The 20,962-nt window shown below is 44.2% G+C and overlaps 2 protein-coding genes across 6 annotated transcripts; one reads left to right on the top strand and one right to left on the bottom strand.

The window, feature by feature from the left end:
* Window positions 1–426: 426 nt before the first annotated feature.
* E2F5 (E2F transcription factor 5) lies at window positions 427–15,048 on the top strand. Of its 5 annotated transcripts, XM_050332995.1 has the most exons (10): window positions 427–442; window positions 526–665; window positions 6,639–6,748; window positions 6,964–7,127; window positions 8,417–8,458; window positions 10,201–10,265; window positions 11,163–11,427; window positions 12,134–12,334; window positions 12,768–12,812; window positions 14,315–15,048. In XM_050332995.1, exons 2-10 carry the CDS (start codon window positions 540–542, stop codon window positions 14,422–14,424), a joined length of 1,128 nt encoding a protein of 375 aa, XP_050188952.1. In that variant the 5' UTR covers window positions 427–442; window positions 526–539; the 3' UTR covers window positions 14,425–15,048. The 5 variants fall into 5 exon arrangements, with proteins under 5 accessions (XP_050188952.1, XP_050188944.1, XP_050188959.1 ...); XM_050332987.1 differs by lacking the exon at window positions 427–442 and having other exon boundaries at window positions 503–665; XM_050333002.1 differs by lacking the exon at window positions 427–442 and having other exon boundaries at window positions 552–665; window positions 1,109–6,748.
* An 8-nt stretch (window positions 15,049–15,056) lies between these two features.
* RBIS (ribosomal biogenesis factor) lies at window positions 15,057–20,226 on the bottom strand. Its single transcript, XM_050333225.1, has 3 exons — window positions 20,095–20,226; window positions 16,520–16,636; window positions 15,057–15,173 (listed from the first exon to the last, which is right to left on the bottom strand). The coding sequence occupies exons 1-3, from the start codon at window positions 20,212–20,214 to the stop codon at window positions 15,105–15,107; spliced, it is 306 nt and encodes a 101-aa protein (XP_050189182.1). The 5' UTR covers window positions 20,215–20,226; the 3' UTR covers window positions 15,057–15,104.
* Window positions 20,227–20,962: the final 736 nt, after the last annotated feature.

Below are 20,962 nucleotides of genomic sequence, written 5' to 3'. Positions count from 1 at the left end.
CGAAATTCCCTGTTCCTCTCGCCAGACCATCAGCGCATCCTGTGTCTTGGCCTCGGGAGATGTGAGTTTACAGTTAACCTAAGCGCTGTTACATCAAATGCAAGCGGTGAGACGAGTGACGCGGGGCTGTCGTGCCGGGGACAAGCAGGCGCATCTGGCACTCCGGGCGTGGGCCACCCGTCCTGGGGGAGCCCGAGGGAAAGCCGGCCAGGCCAGCGCCCTCCCATTGCGCGGGGCCCGGCCCTTGCCCCCCGCAGTCCAAACACGCCGCTGTCCCGGCAACGGCGGCGGCGTCACTTCCTGCGGGCCCGCCCCGCTGGGCCGCCGCGCTGGGCCGGCCGCGCCGCTCGGGCCGTTGCGGGCGCCGACACGTGTGCCGTGTGCCGTGCGCCGTGTGCCGTGGGCCGTGGGCCGTGCCGTGGGCCGTGGGCCGTGGGCCGTGCGCCGTGTGCCGTGGGCCGTGTGCCGTGGGCCTGTGCCGTGGGCCGTGTGCCCTGTGCCCTTTGCCCTGTGCCGTGGGCCGTGTCCCCGCGCGCGGCATGGCCGCGGCGGCCGAGCCGGCGGGCGGCGGCAGCAGCCGCCACGAGAAGAGCCTGGGGCTGCTGACCACCAAGTTCGTGTCGCTGCTGCAGGAGGCCAAGGACGGCGTGCTGGACCTCAAAGCGGTGCGAGGGCGGGGGGGACGCGCCCGCGGCACCGCCGGGCCAGGCCGGCTCCGGGGCCCCGCCGCGCCGGGCCGGGCCGCCCGCGCCCTCCACGCCGGGGCCTCCACCGGCCAGCGACGGGCTGAGGGATCGCGGGGGTGGCTGACAGCCCCCGCGGTCGGCTAAAATACGCGTTCCGGCTTTTTATTAGTAGGGTATAAAGGGTGCCGTGCCTTAAATATAACTTATTGAGGGTGTTTTTATTCACTGTGTCCAGTTCTCGGCTCCTCAGTACAAGAAAGAGAAGGAGCTACTGGAGAGGGTCCAGCGGAGGGCCACAAAGATGCTCAGGGTCTGGAACATCTCTGTTATCAGGAGAGACTGTGGGAGCTGGGTCTGTTTAGTCTGGAGAAGAGAAGACTTGAGAGCAAATTCATTAATGCATATAAATATTTTAAAGGCAGGGTGCCAAGAGGATGGTGTGAGACTCTTTACGATGGTGCTCAGAGACAGGACGAGGAGCAGTGACCATAAACTAAAACACAAGAAGCTTCACCTCAACACGAGAAAGAACTTCACACTGAAGGTGGCAGAGCACTGGAACAGGCTGCCCAGGGCGGTCGTGGAGTCTCCTTCTCTAGAGACATTCCAAACCCACCTGGATTTCTGTGTAACCTGCTCTAGGTGACCCTTGTTGGGGGTTTGGACTAGATGATCTCCAGAGGTCCCTTCCAACCCTAATGATTCTGTTTTTTTGTTGTCCTACATTGCTCTCTGCATTGACTCAGTGTACAGGTTGCTGTTTCTCGTCCGCCCCTCTTTATGTCCTCTTAGCAAGAGAAAACAATGTTGAAAACCAGACCATTCCCTTCTTACTACTTTTTACTATATGTGTATGAAAGATGCTGAATGGGCAGGGTGGGTGGCAAATCATCATCACGCCCCTCTGCAGCCAGCCCACCATCTCTGAGGCATGAGGGCATTGGGCTGCAGCGGCTGGAACATCTTCCCAGTGATGCCCTGGGACCAGCCTGCCTTGGCCAGGTCCTTGTGCTGGGAGGTCGCTGTGTTGCAGGAGAGATCCTTGGCATTGTGTCCTGCTTGCAGGTTCCCTGGAGCATTCTGCCATGCTGGCCCTCCGGGCTGTCAGGGTGTGCGGTGCACACGTTGTGTAAACCTGCCTGGTTAAGGTCGTCAGCAAACTGCTGAGGAGTTCAGCAAAGTGCAGGAAGAGGTTGTTTTGGTGCTTTGGTCACTTGAAGTGCTTTCTGGGAAACTGACCTATTTGTTAATTACTCTTAATGGGCCCTGGGAGGTGACTGATATTCTTGGAGTTTTTTTGTGCATCCATGTTCAGCACTTCAGTGATGATGCTGTGGCTGGTGAGACTTCAGGGTGAATAAGAAAGGACACTGATAGGTTTTATATTCTTCCTTTAGTTATGCTGTGGTCTGGACAAATTGATTAGCTCCTTAGTATTTAACTGCCTCTTTTTTAAGTAAAAAAAAAACTAAGCTGTCCCCATCTCAGGAATTGTCTTGCAACTTACTTTATTGTCTGTCATGTGCTGAGAGATGTTCCAGGTCAGTCTGAGAAGCAATACACACTCAGTTTGTAAGACATCAGACCAAAAAGCTTGGCCTTAAAGTGCAAAAAAGGATTGATCTGAACAATAAAGTTGGGCTATGTAGCGGGAAGGAATAGTATTTCTGGTTCTCTTTAGTGAGAAAGGTACCTACTTGGCGGGAATGGGTCAGTGGCACTGCAACCAGTCACAGGCATTTCTGCTCAAGAAATGGAGACTGGTTTCTGAATTTACTTTGTTGGAAGTAAATACAAACTGCAGTGCATAAACCATTGGTACTTTCATAAACACTGACTCAGAACACATATTTCTGTAAGCGGTTTTCTCATAAATAAGCTGCATATCTAAGGAAAAATGAAAAGCAGGAGGCATATGTGTGTTATGTTAGTGTGCTCAGGGAACTGAAGAACAACAGGCCAGTCTTGAAATGGAACAGAGTGATCCAAGAAATGATTTACGCAGTGAACACCCTCAGGTGTCTCCCTGCTAACAGGTACTGACCATCTGATGTGATGCTGGTTAGTATTTCTGTAGCAAAACCAGCACTAGAAAGAAAATGTAATTTGGCAACAAGTGTGCTTCCAGCTTTGTGCTTCCAGCAATTGAGAAGGAAAATCTATTTCTGGGACATTTTCTGGTGATCTTTGAATATATCTATAGTTACAGTTTACTGGTCTGGAAGAGGACACTTTGGAAATGTTTTAGTGCTGGACACTTCTCTGGTAACATCTGACAAATCGTGGGAGTGAAAGTGAGAATTTTCTTTACTTGAAGTTTGAATTTTACAGTGTTTACTTTAAAATCAACAGCTTTTCTAGAATAATGGTATAACTGTCGCTGAATAACCCTGTATAAAAAATCTAGTTATGGGATTAAACTTAAAACATTAAGGGATGAGATAGAAAGAAAAGAAAACAAAGTTCCTATCTGCAGAACCCATTAATTGCAGGGAGGAGAGGAAAAGAGAAAAATGAGTGAATAAGGGACAGACCACCTGAAATGAAGCCCAAAATATCATGTATTCTTTCAGTTCATAGCATACAATTGCTTCTGCCTTGATTTCTTAAATGGGCTTTGTTTCTAGCAGAATGCCATCCCTGCTATAGTGATAGTTAAGTAGCGTTCCTGATCATCAGTGCAAAAAGTCAGGTATTCTAAAATCTACTTGTTTTTAGGAGTGTATTGATCAGGTGTAAATAACAACTTCCTTATACTTGCCCTACTCCACAGAAGAAAAAAGAGCCTGTCCATTAGATTTTACATTCCCTTAGTCTTTATGCATGCAATGATATCTAGTACTTTTTACATGCAGGTTGACAAGAACACCATTCAATTTAAAACTCCCACCAAACTGTTGTCAGCCTTCTTGGGGAGAAAATGTCATCTGCTAGCAGCACAGTGCAGAAGATGCAGGACCTCTTTCCTTGGACACTTGGAGAGCAAGCAATCATTGCTTCCCTAGTGCTTTGTTAAGCTTCTCAGTAATCACTCTGCCTTGGTGCTTTATCAAATTCCTCCACTCTTCCGATAATAACACGGCGAATTTGCAGCTGATGATTCACGCAGCCTTTTGTCAGTTCCCAGAGAGCAAAGTTGTGTGAGGGCACAGACTCTCAATTGCCCTTTTTCTGGCTGGTTGTTTTATTTCTGGGCACAGTTTTGTGTGTCTCTGTGTGTGCCTGCAGTTGAAACTGTGCTGAGCAGCGTGTTTTCTGTATTCCAGGAGTTGCACAACCTGAATGCACACAGTACTGAAGTCCAGTGCTTATACATTTTTCTTCAAGCTCTGTGAGACATTCATATAGTGCCTGTGTTGAATACATACCTATTCAAAGTATGAGGAGATACTAGGAGAAATTACTAGAGTTCAGCAGCTTTACATTAAGAAGATTTTATGAAGGAACGAATGTGGAAGCTAAATCCAGCCATGTTAGCAGGGCTGTTGTAGATGTCTCTGTCATACATAGGTTGAGAAATGATAAGTTTTAACAGTGTTTTTGACAACAAGAGATTTGTCTCTTAATTATTGAAGTCACTAGTGTGTGGTTTGTGTGAAAGACTGAACTGAATTTGTGACCCATGTACCTACCAGAAGGTGTTGCACTGATAACTGCTAGAATGTCAGAGAGGAACTTTACAAATTTTTTTAATCAGCCCATTAAATTTTTAGAAGATCATTAGATTACAAGACCAGCACCAGAAAGGTAGTGAATGGCTGGATTAAACTTCCCAGCTTGGGAACTGGCCCCAACTTCTTTGTTGGAATGGTTGTTGTAAGTAGTTGAACTTTGTAGCAGTGATTGAATTATATACAGGGCAGGTCACACTAAATACATGTGTAACTGTCTCCTTCATTTTCTTATGAAATGAATCCCTGTCCTGGGGTTCTGGAGCTTGGTTTGCAGCAGTGATAAATTTCTGCTGCTAGTGTTAATGGAGCTGTGCTTTGGGCATACAAAATGCAATAGTATTTAGAGTAGAACAGTTACTCCGACTTTGCAACATCTGGAATTGGGTATTTAAAATCAGTGACTTTTATTTGAAGTCTTAAGCTTTGGTATCATAGCTACAAATTTATGTACATTGGTATTTTTTACTACCAGCGCATCTTGAAAATACATTAAGGTTAGTAAAGCATTTACATTTTGTAGACAGGCCTTTGACAAAATTTCAAGAGGCAATTAAATCTGTCTGCAGAGCAGTTTTTTCATTGTTCAAACTAGGAGCAGTAGACTTAAGTTCTCAGTCAATATGTAGAGCAATGGGAAGAGAGCAGAAAGTTGAATAGCAGCTGTTCAAGTGTGTGTTGTCCATTTATTGCACTGAATAATGTAAACAACTTATAAAAATTGTGCTCTGAAGACTGTGAGGTGTAGGAGGTGCTGATTAAACATCGTGCAGGTGGCATCAGTTTTGTGACTCTGGATTCTTAAGGTTCTCTTGCAGTCCTTGGAAGCAGTGTGTATGCAGCAAAAATTAGCAGGTTAAGGTAGCAGGTGCATACTGCTGGTACAAGTGATTGAGGAGCCCGTTTCCTTGGAGAGAACTGAACTGTGCACTTTTTATGTATTCGCATGTATTTTGTTAGATTAGAAAAGATTTTAACAGACTGTTGCAGCAGACCCTATGAAAGATGAATGTTACTAAGGATATCAGTAGAAACACTGTTTAGTGGGCACATCACTGCCAAGGAGAAGGAGCAGTGTTTATATTTCATGGCTATAAGAGTATTTTTTTAAATCTCCATTCTTTCATTTTGTCCTTTCAATTTTACTTAAGTAGAAAAATGCAAATGGATTTGTGGATTTGTCTCTCAAACATACATGCTTACGAAAACCATTAATTTAATAGATTGCTGAAAAAACTGAAATAAATCATTATGTTCCTATAGTGAAAAATAGTTTATCTTATGCATTAGTTCTAATTTGGGATTCAGAAGTCTTTGCCACCTATCCTTCTCTTTATTATTCCTCTACTTTGTTTTAAATACATATAATCCCTTGTAGTCGTTGTATTTAAGTGTCCTGAGTAGCTACGAAGTCAGACTACTCTTTGCTTTCTCTTTTAGCTAATGTTCTTTGAACTTGAGCTGCTTTTCAGCATCAAAGACCTGAGGGTGTGAAAGGCTAAAGTTTCCTTATTTTATCTTAACTCTTTACATCAGATACGTTAAAGGCACCATGGAGAGAGATAAGGCATGAAGCAGAGTTTCCTCTGCTTTGCTCTGAGAGGTGAGCTGTGACAGCCCTCAGACGCACTGTACAGATAGCTGAGTGTCAGTGGGACATCCCTGTGAGCTGTGCCTGTGGATATGCTCGTGGTGCTCAGGGTGACGCTGCGTGAGTGGGCCCTTGTACACTGTGAGGTGGATTCGTGCAGGACAATGATGGCCTGAAGTACTGCAGCTCTCCTTTGGCCACTTTGTGAAATTACAGCTCTGTTGATTTGTATCCCAGCACCACTGAAGCCAAACAAAAGCTTCAGTACTTTGTGTCAGCAAAAGGGATGATAAACTTAGCATGTGCTTGGCTTCAGAGGCTTGCCCCTATGCAGGGTGTTGCTGTCTGCCTTCCCTACTTTTTCCTACCTTCCAGAAAGAGCACTGCAAGCTCCTCCATGCAGTTGAACAGCGCATGCTCCAGATACTGAACACGGTCTTGGCAACCCATGTGAACATCCCCTCCTGTCCAGGGATGGCCTGCTGGCCTTCAGCAAGGTGACTCCTCCATGTGGTTTGCAAGCACTACCTGCAGGGGCTGACCTTTAAAATTAGCGATGAAATATGTGGCTCCTGAAGCGTGGAACCTTCTCCCTTCAGAATGACATTACGTGACATTTTTCCAAGGGATTGGCTTAACTGTCTTTTCCTGCAGCATGCAAGTTGCTGATACTTGTTGTTCTCTTGACAGGCTGCTGATACGCTTGCTGTGAGGCAGAAGAGAAGGATCTATGATATCACCAATGTTTTGGAGGGGATTGATCTCATAGAGAAGAAGTCAAAAAACAGCATTCAGTGGAAGTAAGCCATGTCAATTCTGCAAAATTTTCACATGCTTTGGAGCAACAAAAATTGCCTCTTTCCACTTCTGACTAGATATGATACCACAAATGCTCATTTCCTTCATATTGAGTATTAGCAGATTTAAAAAAAATATTGAAAATAGTCTTAAGAAACACTGTGTGTTTGCTTTAGATTTTCACTTGTGGTTTCATGAACCCTTTTACCTTTTTAAGAGGAGTAGGTGCTGGCTGCAATACAAAAGAAGTCATAGACAGGCTGAGGTATCTGGAAGCTGAAATTGAAGATCTAGAGCTAAAAGAGAAAGAATTGGATCAGCAGAAACTGTGGCTTCAGCAAAGTATCAAGAACGTCATGGATGATTCTACAAACCACCAATATCCTTTTAAATTAATTGTGTGCCTCTTGGAAATAGAATCAAAGCAACAGTTAAGGTGTAGGTAATGGATAAAGCAGAATTTAGTCCCTTTTATCCAGAAGCAGGGTAAGGCAAATATTTTTTGAAGTTTTTCTCAGAGAAAGAAGATATAAATTTTATTTACATGGCTTTTTAACTTCTGTGACTGTGATTGGTAACGTGAAAATAAGTTAGCATATATATATGTATGGCAGTAATTTTTAAGTCTATAGTATAATCCTGGTGTCTTACTTTAAATGAATTATATTTCCCCCATTCATTTAAGAATTGGACCCAGTGATCCTTGAGAGTCCCTTCCAACTCAGAATATTCTGTGGTAGTCTATACTGCTTTCCAGCACTTGATTTTATACCTTGTTACCACTGCTTTACATGAATCTGTTTTGCATTGCTTTGTTCTCCTGCAAAGATTAAGCTATCACCCAAAGATAAACTGAGTTGGCAATGTCCTGAAACTTGGGCTTGACACTGGAATAAAAAAAATCCTTGTTTAAATAACCCATGAGCAGAGAGTTCCAGCTGCATTGCTCATAAGCATGTGCTTAGGTATCTTGCAAGATACTGAGCAAAACAGACACCTGAGACTGGGAGCAGGAAAGTGCCCTTCTTATCTATAGCACCAGTGATAAGTACTTAAACATTACTGGAGTTGCTATATGGAAACTGGTTGTGTAAAATGGATTTTGTAGTAAAGGAGATTGAGGTTAGATGTTAGGAGAAACTTTCCTTTGGGAGAGCTAGCACTGGAATTGACCTCCCAGGGAGGTGGTGAATTACCCATCACTGGAGGTTTTCCACAAGAGGGGAGGCAGACATCTGTCTGGAATGTCTGAACAGTGGATTCTACCTTGAGGCAGAGGAATGGGATGGGAGATGAAATCTGAAGTTCCCTCTAGCACTCATTTTATGTGATTATGGGAAGTCGTGATACATACTTGAATTCTGTAGTGTCAGTGAGATAAATGGTATTCTTCAAAACAAGATTTTACATGTTTTCCCTGTTAGGATCTCTTCTCAAGCAAGCTACACAACTTTCTTTTCTTGTTGTATTTTCTTTGCAAGTACAGGTTTTTTCTTTAAAACTCTTCTATTTTTAACTATCCATTCTGAAAGACAAAAATTATGCTTTGATTACATCTCTGAGTAACAATAGTAACTTTATAGTTTAGACTCAGTTTGGACAAACTACTTCTAAAGGGCAACACATACCAGTTTTATGTTAAGAAAAATGTTCCTTGACATACATTACATTTTCATATGTCACCCATGAAGATATCTGCAACTGCTTCAATGGTAAGTGGCTGCTGCTAGGCTGTATTTCTAAAGCAAGGGATTTCCTGATCTTGCTCTTGAAAAATGACTTGCTTTTCCTTGCAAGTATTTTGAATTTAGAAGTACTCAGTAGTGATGTCTTATAATGTTTATGACTACCAAGTTCCAGCATTTTCTAGCTGTAGTTACAGATTGTACAGAATGGAAGCTCAGCTGGAGTTCTGGTTTTGGATGCCTTTTTTGGTACTCATACTTTGCAGCAGCTTGCCTCAGGCCATTAATGGAACCAGAGACAGGACATGTGGGTCCAACCCACCAAATGAACCTGGCAGATCCAAATTTCATATAGTTTTTCTGGTGGCAGTTGTGGTCAGAGTTCCTGATGATGCTGTATAAATAGAGCCAGACAAAGTTAAATGATGGGGCTGCTAAATCAAAAGGATTCCTGTACAGGTTTGAAGAAACTGCCAAGAATTGCTGGCAGAAGTTACTACCCTTGACATCCTTTCCCAATCCCAGGGCACCCAAGGGAAGATTGTTGTTCAGCCTCCAGCTAGATTTGGAACCATCTCTTCTTTGCCACAAGAAAGATTGTTTTTAATAAAAATGCAAGATTAGAAAATTACTGCAGAGTTTAACAAAAATGAGCTGTGACCAAAAAGAATTAGCCATTACAAAACATGGAGGCACCTGGCATGGCACTCAGATGGTACTTCACCTAAGTGTCTTTTAGGAGGCAGAGAAAGAAAAGTGTTACTCCGAATCAGTTATGGACAAAGGGGAAACGCAAGTGACCTGCAGTGTTGTGCCAGTGTTGTGGAAGTAATTGTGATCCCCTGACTTTAACCAACACATTTCAGTGTGCATAGTAAGCCACAGGTGAGTTTGACAGCCAGCTCTTAACGTCCCAGTTGTATGTGCTGTGGAAGCCATGAGCTTAGATACTTGGAAGTGCTGGCTCTGAGGATGATCATTAATACCTTTTCTTCTGTTAAATCTTTGCAGTACCACCATTTGTCAAAGTCATAAAGTGAGCTAGACCACAGAACTGATTTAGCTGAAGTAAGTCATATGAAGAGCAGCTGAGGGAGCTGGGCTTTAGCCTGGAGAAAAGGAGGCTCAGGGGAGACCTTATCACTCCATACAACTACCTGAAAGAGGGGGTCGGCCTTTTCTCCAGGCAGCAAGAGATAGGATGAGAGGACATAGCCTCAAGCTGTTTTAGGGGAGGTTCAGGTTGGACATAAGGAAGAATGTCCTCATAGTAAGGTTGTTAAGCATTGGAATAGACTACCCAGGGATGGTGGAGTCACCATCCCTGGAAGTGTTCAAAAAATGACTGGACACGGCACTTTGTCTAGTTGATAAGAGGGTGATCAGTCACAGGTTGGAGTTGATCTTGGAGGTCTTTTCCAACCTAAATGATTCTTTGATTCTGTGAAAAAATTAATTAAATCTTTTCACCTTATGTTACATATAAAACTAGAAGGCAAACAGGTAAAGGAAATGGTAAATCTTGTACTACTGTGAGGAGAGGTTCTTGCAACTATGGCCTAAGTATTGGAATTCCGTGATTTATATGATGCAATATACTTGGATCTTACAGGTACTATGCAAGTCTTACCACAAGTTTATATATGCTGAATTATGGAGTATTTTAAGTGGTCTTAGAGTATTGCTGTATCTCATTTGAGTGGGTACCATGCAAGAGTTAAGAAAACTATGCACACTTTACACTTTTTTAAAAATTGCTTTTTAACCAGGAGATACACTCCTAGCAATTCAAGCACCTTGTGGTACACAGTTAGAAGTACCTACACCCGAAATGGTATGTACTGGTTTCTTGTATACCTAAGTGTTCTAGGTGAATAGTGGAAAAGAAGAGCTATCTTAGAGTGGAGGATTTATCTCTGTCCATGTGCAAGAGGAGAGGGCAAATGATTAGGATTGTTTCAGTTGAGAAGGGGGAGGCCGGATGGGAAAAAGTGGGTTTTGTACACCTATATGGTAACTGTCTTCTATTAAAACCAAGATACATTAGTGGGGTTTTTTACCATTTCTTCTTCTTTTTTTTTAAATGTTGCAACTTTCCATATTGTGCATAATTGTAATGAATTCCCTTGAGAATTCATTGATAGAGGCTTTTATCTGTCAAGTTTCTCCATTACACTATTAAAAAGGATCCTTTACAAAAAAGCCTTTTAGATTTAGTCTCATGGTAGTAGATTGGATAGAGAAACAGACTGCAGTCTCACTTTAACCAAAAGGCTGAAATGGGTAAGATTAAAGTAGGAGGCCAAATTATTTACCTCTGTCCATTTTTATTTTTTTTTTGTTGTTGCAGTGCTCGGTTTAAATAGTGTTTACATAGTTGGGAGAGAGTATTGTATGAAGCATGATAGCCAGCCACTGTGCTTGTAGAAGGCTGAAATTCACCTGAGAAGTTTCACAAGCTATTTTTAGTGAGGCTAAGCACAGTCTAATATCGTAAAAGCATCCAAAGCTAGAGCCATGAAGCTGATCAGTGGTACTATCTTTGTCCGTCTCTGCCGAAATCAGTTCAGGCAATGGTAAGGTTCTCTGCAGGACCAAAGTTAGAAGATGTGATGTTGGGCTTTTTTTTTTTTTTTGTCGAGGACCAAAACAGCTGAACTTAGTCTTCATCACCTTGTACAGTGCTGAGTTCTCAAGGAACAGTAACTTTCATAATACACCACCTTTACAGGGACAGAATGGACAGAAGAAATACCAGATCAATCTTAAAAGTAGTTCAGGACCTATCCATGTGCTGCTTATAAATAAAGAATCAAGCTCCTCCAAGCCCACGGTGTTTCCGGTTCCTCCGCCCGATGACCTTGCACAGCCCCCGTCTCAACCTGCAGCTCCAGCGACTCCACTTAAACCCACTACAGCTCCCTCAAATCCATCAGAACACGACCTGAACCAAGGACAAGAGTTACCACAGACACCAGCTGCGGACACACCATCAGGTGGATCCAGGGGTTTTCCTACCTCCAACAGGGGCAAGGGGGGGTAAGAAGGCAGCTAGAGGGAAAGAAGAAACTGTTAGGAAAGGTGGTAGACAAAGGAAAGCTCAAGAATTTGCACAGCATACCAGCTGTCTGTTGACAGACTTTTCCAAGGGCTTACTAACAGCTCTGAGGAGGTTACAGAGACACCTCTTCTCTGTCCAGTGAAACAGATTCTTCCCTCATAGCTTATCGTCTTAGACTGAACAGGTTTTGGATGTAATCCTGTTAAATTATTCTGAGGTGCTTCTCCAGAATGCAGTATGGAGCAAAATTGGAAACCTATAATGGAGGATATTATTTGAAACATGTACCTTTTAATGAGACTGAGAATACAGGCATCAGTTCCAGCTTTTGTGCCACAACGGCACTTACCTTCCTCCACACAAAGAGAGAGACTGCCTGAATATGAGATTTTTTTTTCATAGTATGGTAGTTGGAAAAGATGTAAGAAAACACTGTAGGTATTAGAACTGCATTTCTAAAGGGTCCTGACTAACCTTTATTTATTAACCATTAATTAACAACTAATTAAATTGTGCCTATGACTATGGAAGGGGGAGACTCCTCTTACCTGATCCCAGACACTGGCCATGTTCTCAAAAGACAAAACTGGGTGCAGGTGCTTTGTGTTCCTTGTCTCCGTAACACGCCTTTGTGTCCGTAGATGGCAGCGTGCAGCGGGACAGCGCAGCCCCCGCAGCCCCCTACTCCAGTCTTCCGGAGCTGGCGCTGTACCCTGGCCTTCCAGGAGATGGTGCCCAAGCCTCAACCATCTCCAGTGACTACCAGGGCTTGCTGCCTCTGGATGTCAACTGTATTCTCAAGCCAAACTCATTTGACATTTCAAAGATGGAGGAGCCCACAGGTAGGGAGCAGTAGTTCCTATTTGAATGTTTATACTGGTTTCCTGAGCCCTTTTTTGTGACCAAGTTACCAACGAATTACAAAGGAAATGACAGGCCTCTGTTTATTTCCTAGAGAAGCCACTGAGCCAGCTCTCAGTAGCAAACTCATTCTGAGCAAATGAGTTTCTCTGCCACCAAATAAGCTTCATGTTGTGTATGGCTCTAGGGTTATATGAGATCAATGGAAGAAATGTAGTGGAGGGGAGGATCTGAGGAATACGAAGATAAATATATTTTACATGTACATGGCATGCTATCTCTGCAGCTCCTACACTGCATGAGCCACACTGTTCTTTGCAGTTCAGTATTTTAATGCAGATAATATGTGTTGACTTCTATAAACACGTATTAAAAAACCCCACATATTACAAAACGTGCTCCTGTCTTTCACAGGAAATATCAGTGGGGATATTATTGATGAACTCATGTCTTCTGACGGTAAGTATTTAGCATTTTTTCTAATAATCACAAGTAGTAGCATGGGGTTTGTGTGAACAGCACTTAGGAGGCATCTGTTAAATCTGATGACAAGAGTCATAGAATCATAGAATCAGATGGGTTGGAAAAGGACCTCTGAGATCATCAAGTCTAACCCTTGATTCACTACCACCACAGTTACTAGACTATGGCACTAAGTGCCACATCCAGTCTCTTCTTAAAATACCTCCAGGGACGGAGAATCCACCACCTCCCTGGGCAGCCCATTCCAATGCCTGATTAGTGACTGAGTCAGTATGAAACTACTTCTCTCCTCTGTATTGCCTTGTCTGTCATTCTTGTCTTTGCTCCCCTTTCTATTCCCTGCAACAGTTTAACCATCAAAATATGAAAACCTTAATTCAACAAGCACTTACATGCATGAATAACCCACCAGTCCTTAATTCAGGGACAAAGAAAGAACAGGCTGATGACTGGAGTGCTGCCTTAAAAAAAAAAACCACTTTAAAAAAATCTGGTTTAATTCTGTTCTGCCTCAGGCTTCCTGCAGGTGCTTTAAATAAATATTTCAGAACATAGTTACATGCCTGTGTGCAAACTGATACATGGCCAGTTGTGGTACAAACGTTACCTTTTTGCTGTTGCACCTCAGTGGCCATAAGAGTGCAGCACTGAACCACAGCTGTTAAGTTCATGTGCTCCTGCCTCTCTGGTCTCTCTGAAGTGCCAAGAAAAGAGGTGAGCTCAGCTGGTGGTGTTCCATTTGCCCTGTGCTCTGTAAGCAGCCTGTGCTAATACCTGCCCTCCGAGCAGACAACCTCGGGCTCCTGCAGAAAGAGATGTGTAATTATAAGATATGAGGTACAAGATGGGATTCTGTGAATGTGCCAATATATGGTGAAAATGGAAAACAGTCTCCGCTTCTAGGGCAGGTACAGCATGCCCAGCTCATCTGCACTATGTTAGAGTTCCTGTGGTGCCGCACGAGGACTGAGGCTTCTCTTCTTGCATTCCCCCCACAAAGACAGCTTCAAGTCCATGCTTGAAATGCAGTGCACAAACTGCTAGCCTTCATTTCCCCTCTGTAAAATAGGGATAACAGTAACCTCCTTATCCTATTTGAAGGCAGATATATGCAATATTGTAACAAGAAAAAGGAATATAAATATAAATTATGGCTTTCTCATGAAAGTTTTCAAAAGCTGCTCAGGACCTCCTTTGCTGCAGGAGAAATTAAACCCATGTTCCACAGCTGTTGCTCCATTCCAGCAAACTCAGTTAAAATACCAAGCAAAAAATGGCAGACAGGTCACTTACTGCCTTAGTTTGAATGCACTACAGATATTCATGGTATGTATCCTAGCGTGCTTTTCAGATTATCAAGACTATTTTAATTATTAAGACTAACCTTGATACTGGTGATGACAAACATACTGAATTATGAGATAGGGCTGATATTCCAGAAGTGTTTTAATTTAAACTAAACTATTCCTGCTTTACAGTTTTTCCTCTCTTACGACTCTCTCCTACTCCCGGAGATGACTACAACTTTAACCTGGATGATAATGAAGGAGTCTGTGATCTCTTTGATGTGCAGATACTAAATTATTAGATATTGTGTCAACCAGACTACTTATCTACCTCTAACTATAACATTCTAGACTTCTTCATAACCTAAGTATTTGAATAATGAATGTATAACTTCTTAGTTCACTGACTCTGGGAGTATATTTCCTTTTGCTTCCTTTAACTACTTCACAAAACAAATTCAAGAACAAGAGAAAAGGGCTTTTATCAAAAATTCTGGCACTTTTTCACCCAAGTGTTCTCTGTGTAATCCAATTATTTGGAGCTTTCTTTAGTAAAAAAAGCAGAAATACTTTATAGCCTTTGATCATTTTCTAAAAAATGATTAGGCTTCCTGCTCACAGTTAACAACGTTTTCTTTGAAGCTTTACTGCCAAGAAGCTTTCTATATTCTTTTTTAACCTTTCAAACAATTTGAAGCTTTCACTGCCAAGTTGAAAACTGAAGGGTATCAACTTGAGTTATGCTAAATTGTTTCAGTGAACCAATTTTGTGAAGTGCCTTCTGTTTTAGCACTTTAAGTTTCTCACACTGACTTCTGACATTCCACTTTCCTAGATGATAGGAAAGGTCTGTTTGTAGTTTGTATTAAAGTGTGCCAATACTTGTATATTAACAAGATTTTTTTTAATAAAATTCTTCAAACAAACCCATCAGTATTTGTGATCTTTCATTTCTTACAATCCCTTCATTGTCCATTTTGCATTACAACTGAGATAATAGGTTTGTAGCAGCATCCACATTTGCTGGTTCCTCTTGCAGATTTGTGGAAACCTGAAAAACAAAGTTTCAGTTTAAAGTAGAAAGCAATTTCTTTTTACTCTACTTGAAAAAAAACCATTGTCTAATCTAAAAGATTAGTTTATCTTTTATATCTTTAACTTGGGCTAATTTTGCAGTCATACTTCAGTAATTTGGGGGATTACAGGATTCACTAAACTTGACAGATAAGCTGACAATGCTTTATGCTGCAGGAGAAATACTAGGTGTCATGCCAGTAACAACATACACGGCCTGACTGAGACAGGCTCAGCTTTTAGTTCGGAACTGCTCTCGACATTCTTACAACTCTGGAGAAAATACCATTACAGCCTGAGTCATCAAATTAGGCATTGTCATGTACAGCCCTACTACAACAGGAGCAGCGGTAAAGTCTGAATTCTTGGAGGAATAAATAGCAAGCCAGCAGGGACAGGGCCACTGGCACCAACTGCCTTGAAATCCTTGCTCAGCCTCATCCTGTATTGACAGCACTGCCACTTATGTTTCATTTTTCCCTCAGCCTCTCCTTAAGGTATTTGACACTTGTTTTGTCACTCACAGCCATACAGAAATTTGATCACCTCAAGCGCAGGAAGTAATACTGAACTCATGTCCACCTCTCCAAACAGCTCCTTCTTCCAACAGCCAGGATGGATTCATCTGTGCCTCATCCTGGCCTGCTCCTTTCTCTCTCCCCAAAACTGCCCAGAGCATCAGAATGAGTCAGCATAAAAAGTTTATATGGACGACCTTGTCAGGAATTAAACTCTGTAAATTAATTCTTGTGTAAGACTGCATGTAGCCCTGTATAAAAAACTAAACAAGGGAAGGCAAGTGAAACCCTGTCTTGAACCCTAAGCACTTCAGGCAAAACCTCTAGTACAGAAATTGCTGTCTTAGGTGTTGGTACTTCTGATGAGGGAGTATGAAGGCTTAGGAATCAGGAACAGAGAGAGACAGAGCTGTTTATTTCAAAGCACTGTCAGGTGCTTCAGGTAGGGAACATCCAAGTTCATCCTCTCAGTGTCTATTTATAGGGAGATGTAAGTCTCAAATCAAGGAGCTGGGACTAACTTTAAAGAAATAATTAAAAACCAGCTGGAATAATTTAAAAATATGTTTTGGAAGCGTGCTTCAGCTGGGCTGCCCACCCTCTACACTCTCTACTTTAGCAGTTATATAGCATTTGAACATGCTAACCAGGTTTCAGCATTACCACACAAATGAAATTAATAAAACTGGGTTTATAGCTTTAAAGCAATTGCATGAATTGCCTCCAGTCTTAGAGCCAGAATATAATGTTTAAACACACACATTCCTTTCAGTATCCTCCTCAGATTTTTAAAAAGGTAAATTACCTGATGAGTCTTCTGAGGTTCTGCTGTGGTGCCTTTCGATAGCTGCTGCACTTCTTTCTGAACTTCAGCAAATGCTTTATTTATTGCACTAACTTTTTCAGCATTTTTAATGTTTATCTGGGAGGGAAAAAAATACACCGACATGTGAAATTGCACCATTTTTGTGCAAGTATTATGCATCCAGTATTATATTTCTGTCTTCCAATATTGCTCTTCAGTATGTGTATCTGTTATTTAATTAGGCCACCTAGTCCTGTACTAATAAATTTTAAATGGAGAAAGTAATTAAACTTATTCTATTGGAACGGGAGCCCACAATGATCCAGAAACAGAACACAGAGCAAACAAAAGTCAGGCTGTGGACAGGCCCTGCTATATTATATTTAAATTGTCTCTGCTGCTCTTTCTTCCTCAGTGGGGGGACTCATCACACTCTGCCCCAGTCCAATGTGAGGTCCCTCCTATAGGGGACAGTCCTACACGCTCTTGTCCAGTGTGAGTCCTTCCCACAAGCTGCTGTTCTTCACAAACTGCTCCACCACGGGTCCCCTGTAGAGTCCTAGGTCCTGCCAGGAGTCTGCTCCATCATGGGCTCCTCTCTCCATGGGCCCACAGATCCTGCTAGGAGCCTGCTCCAGCACAGACTTCCCGCAGGGTCACAGCCTTCTTCAGGCCCTCACCTCCAGCAAGGGGACTGCAGATGGATCTCTGCTCCACCATGGACCTCCATGGGCTGCAGGGACATACCATGATCTTCCCCACAGGCTGCAGGCGAATCTCTGCTCTGACACCTGGAGCACCTCCTCCCACCCTTTCTGCACTGATCTGGATGTCTGCAGAGCTGTTTCTCTTATAAATTCTCACTCCTCTGGTCTGACTGCTGCTGGTGTTGTGCAGGTGCCTCCCCCATTTCTTAACTACGTTTTCCCATAGCACTGCCAGTCCCTGCTGGGCTCAGCCTTGGCCAGCAGTGGGTCTGTCTTGGAGGTGGCTGGCACTGGCTCTGTCAAACACAGGGGAAGCTTCTGGCAGCTTCTCACAGAAATCATCCCTGTAGCCCCTCAAACCCAATATAATTTGCAAATGATTTTACCACTTTGAATTTCTTCCAGTAGTTTGCCCTTCAACATCACACCCTGCATCCTACTTGTTGGTCTGGCCAACGTCTACCAGATTTTGCCACATTTTTTAAAAGAAATTCTATGGCTGTAGCAGGCCAGGATGTGTATCTCTGGGCATCTCAGCCTCAGTTTTAGCCCAAGTCTGCCTTTATAAGTTATTTCATCAAAGATGCTTGCTTTTAAAGGGGAAGAGCTAAACTATGGACGTGTGCTATGCTTTGGAGGCAATTATCCATCATAGAGGAGCAGGGTGGATGCAAGGGGGCATAAACTCTTTCACCACTGCATCTGGTCTCAGCCCTAGCACCTATTTCTTCCAAAGTCTGGAACGGGATCATAGCCAGATAATGGCTTTTTACATTGCAAATGCTCCAGAAGCACACTCATAAGTTTTCAGGTAACCCCAAATTTCAGGATCCCTACTCTGCCAAAGGCTAACCCTGTAATTCACCTCTCAGCATTTTACACAGGCAGAAGCAAACCATGAATACATACTCATTTTGCTTTCAAAGCCTCATTTATTTCAGAGCATGCTTCCATTAACAATAACTCCATTTATTCTGAGTGCCCAAGAGAACTAGTATTAAGAAAGCAGTGGCAAGAGGCTGACAAAACAGGCCTACTCAGATTGGCACTTTAATCCATAATAACTTGGACAGTGGCTGTAGAAATACAGACCCAGCTCCGATCAGAGGATGGACTGTGGGTAACACAATGGACAGAGATCTTGGACTTTCCATCAGGGCTTGTCAGCTTCACAGGGGTGTTAAAATGATCCAGTCAGTTTCAATACTTAGTATCTTCAGCTACTCAGGCAGGACTCCTCCATAGAAAGAGGCTGTATAGCTAGCAGGGGTATCTACATCAGAAGTTGTCTGAATAGTTATAATGAGATTTTAGCTACTAAAGAATAAAAGTAATTTTAACAATTTTTTTTCTGAGCGTCTTCCTATACTGTTTAATAATAAATAAATCCCATTAAGCCCAAAGGCTTACTGCATTAAAGAATACAGCTTCAAACACAGAGAATAAAATTTTACTCCTAATAAGCTTCTGACTTTTCATGAATATGATTTTAAACCTGTTTCTCCCTTTATTATACAGAACACTCTAGATTAAGAGGAGATGCGACGCCAACAACATGAAATTGTTATTTCCAAAGTTTGTTAAAGTTCCTGTCTGTTCACAAGATTAATTTGTCAAGTGGCTTTGGCTTGCAGGAGGAAATCAGAAACAGCCTTTTCTTTAGAGCTGTTTAACTCTGTCCAGCAGACTGCAGCTGTACTGGACAGGAACAATAAGCCACTAATGTTCTGATTTTATTGCTTTTATTACTTTTATTACCAGATGCCTTCCTAGAGGGACAGCTGAACTCTCAGCAGAACACACACCTCAGGCTGGAGGCAAGGTTTGAGAAGATACCATATAATGACTCACTGCTACCAATGGGAAAACTCTTCCTTAGATCATCTCCCATCCCCCTTCCCCTGCATCGCTCCCAGCTCCACAACCCACTTTCTCCCTCCTCTGGGCTGTGCTCTCTCCAGATATGAAATCGAGAGAATAATATTTTTGCTTCTTTACTTTTTCATTGCTTTAGTGTGTTAGATCAACTCACAAAAGCATCTGCTGAGCATCTGCAGCCCCTGTAAGGTGCAAGAAGGGATCAAAGAGGAATTAAGAGCAAAACGTACCACAGTGTGTGTGCCTAGATCTATTCACTGCATATCCGTGACACGGTTTTACTTGACAGCTGAGGCAAATAAACAGCTACTGGATCAGAAAAAGCTCCATCCTTTCTAGTTCTTCCCCACCAAAACGTTTCCCTTTGCATTCGTTCATTAAGAAGCTCGTTCAACTCACCAACCCACCCCATAAAAATCCAAAATGCATTTTTAATTGCTGTTGCTGCTGATTTAGCAAGTTCAATCACCTAGAAGGTGATGAGTTTCCGAGCCAGCATCAAGGAGAGCTGTGGAAACAGAGCCCAGAGCCTGGTAAAGGGGGCTGGGCTTGGGAACAGGATGGAAAGGAGCAGGACGTGCTGCTAATCCGTGAACTCACTGAACTGCCGATGCTCCCTTTAGCATCGCATACCCTAGGACACGCCGAGATGCCATCAGACACTTCCCAAATGACACCTTCTTCCTAAGAACCACTTGAAATCTTCTCTGGCAGATGCTGCAGATCAGTCAGATCAACTCTTCTCTTTTTGCAAATGATGACATCTACACATAAACCTGATTTACGGTGAAAACGGTGCGCTTTGCCACTCTGTGCCCGGACGCACACCGTCCCTAAGACAGCTCCATTTAATCAGTCCCGATTTAATCAGTCCCGAGAGCCTTCCCCGCACGCAGCGAGGCCTCAGAGGAGCAAACCCCGCGGGGCCGAGCCCTCCCGCAGCGGGACTGGGCCCTCCCCGCGGCGGGGCGGCACCGCCGCGCCACTCACCTGCTTCAGCGCGGAGGTGACGGGCCTGGCCTTGCCCTTGGCCTTGGCCCTGAGGGCGCCGCTGCGGGCGATGCTGAACACGCTGCCGGCCTTGGCGGCCGCGCCGCGGCTCTTCCCCATGGCGGCGGCTCCGGGGCAGGGCGGTGACGTCACGCCCGGGGCGTGGCGTCGGCAAAGCCGCCGGTCCCGCAGCGCTGCCAGCGGGGGGCGCAGCGCCGCGCGCGGCCGCCAGGGGGCGAGCGCTGCCTCTGCCCTGTGTGTTCCCTGACCCTGTCCCGCTTCTGTCCTTTCCCTGCCCCTTCCCTACCCCTTTCCTGCCCTTGCACGGCACGGCACGGCCCCCCTGCGGCTCCCGAGCTCTCCCAGCCAGGTTTCCCAGCACGGAAAGGCTGAGAGCTCCGTGCCGCGCTCCCGCCGCCGGCCGAGCGCCGCGTAGCCCAAAGCACGTGCCCGCGGGCAGCGCCCGGGGAGATGGTGTAAAAGAATAAATGCCCAGTGGGTTGTGGGGACACCTTCCTGCCTGGGAAAACTTGGAGTCTTCCTACGGCCCGTTCCAAAGGGAATTGGGTTCGCTCCCCTGGGAGTAAGGCCGGAGGGGATGCAGCGTTGAGCGCTTCGCTTTACTTTCGGGAGGGGCGGGAGTGACCCCAGGAGTGAAAACAACTTCCCCATCTTTCCTCGTCGCACAGCTCGGGCTGTAGCGGGACGGGGACTGGCGGAGGGACAGCACCTTCCCTCTGTTGGAGCGGAGATATGGGACTGCAGCCCCCGGGGGACCCAGACGGTGCTGGGGGCACGCTGGGCGGTGGAAGGCTTAGGCCGAGAGCCGGCACGGACGGGCCGGGGGCCGGAGCGCCGCAGGCTCCTT

The sequence above is a fragment of the Myiozetetes cayanensis genome, unplaced genomic scaffold (genome assembly GCF_022539395.1).
Source record: "Myiozetetes cayanensis isolate MyiCay16 unplaced genomic scaffold, myiCay2020 scf1, whole genome shotgun sequence".
Taxonomy (NCBI): domain Eukaryota; kingdom Metazoa; phylum Chordata; class Aves; order Passeriformes; family Tyrannidae; genus Myiozetetes; species Myiozetetes cayanensis.
This window is presented reverse-complemented; position numbering and strand designations above follow the sequence as displayed.

Excerpts from the sequence above, each read along its gene's own strand:
- E2F5 (XM_050332995.1), top strand. The coding sequence starts at position 540 with ATGGCCGCGGCGGCCGAGCCGGCGGGCGGCGGCAGCAGCCGCCACGAG. Across the intron at positions 666-6,638 it reads GCGTGCTGGACCTCAAAGCG|GCTGCTGATACGCTTGCTGT; the intron begins GTGCGAGGGCGG and ends TTCTCTTGACAG. Across the intron at positions 12,335-12,767 it reads AAAGATGGAGGAGCCCACAG|GAAATATCAGTGGGGATATT; the intron begins GTAGGGAGCAGT and ends TGTCTTTCACAG.
- RBIS (XM_050333225.1), bottom strand. The coding sequence starts at position 20,214 with ATGGGGAAGAGCCGCGGCGCGGCCGCCAAGGCCGGCAGCGTGTTCAGC. Across the intron at positions 16,637-20,094 it reads TCACCTCCGCGCTGAAGCAG|ATAAACATTAAAAATGCTGA; the intron begins GTGAGTGGCGCG and ends TTTCCCTCCCAG. Across the intron at positions 15,174-16,519 it reads AACCTCAGAAGACTCATCAG|GTTTCCACAAATCTGCAAGA; the intron begins GTAATTTACCTT and ends TTTGTTTTTCAG.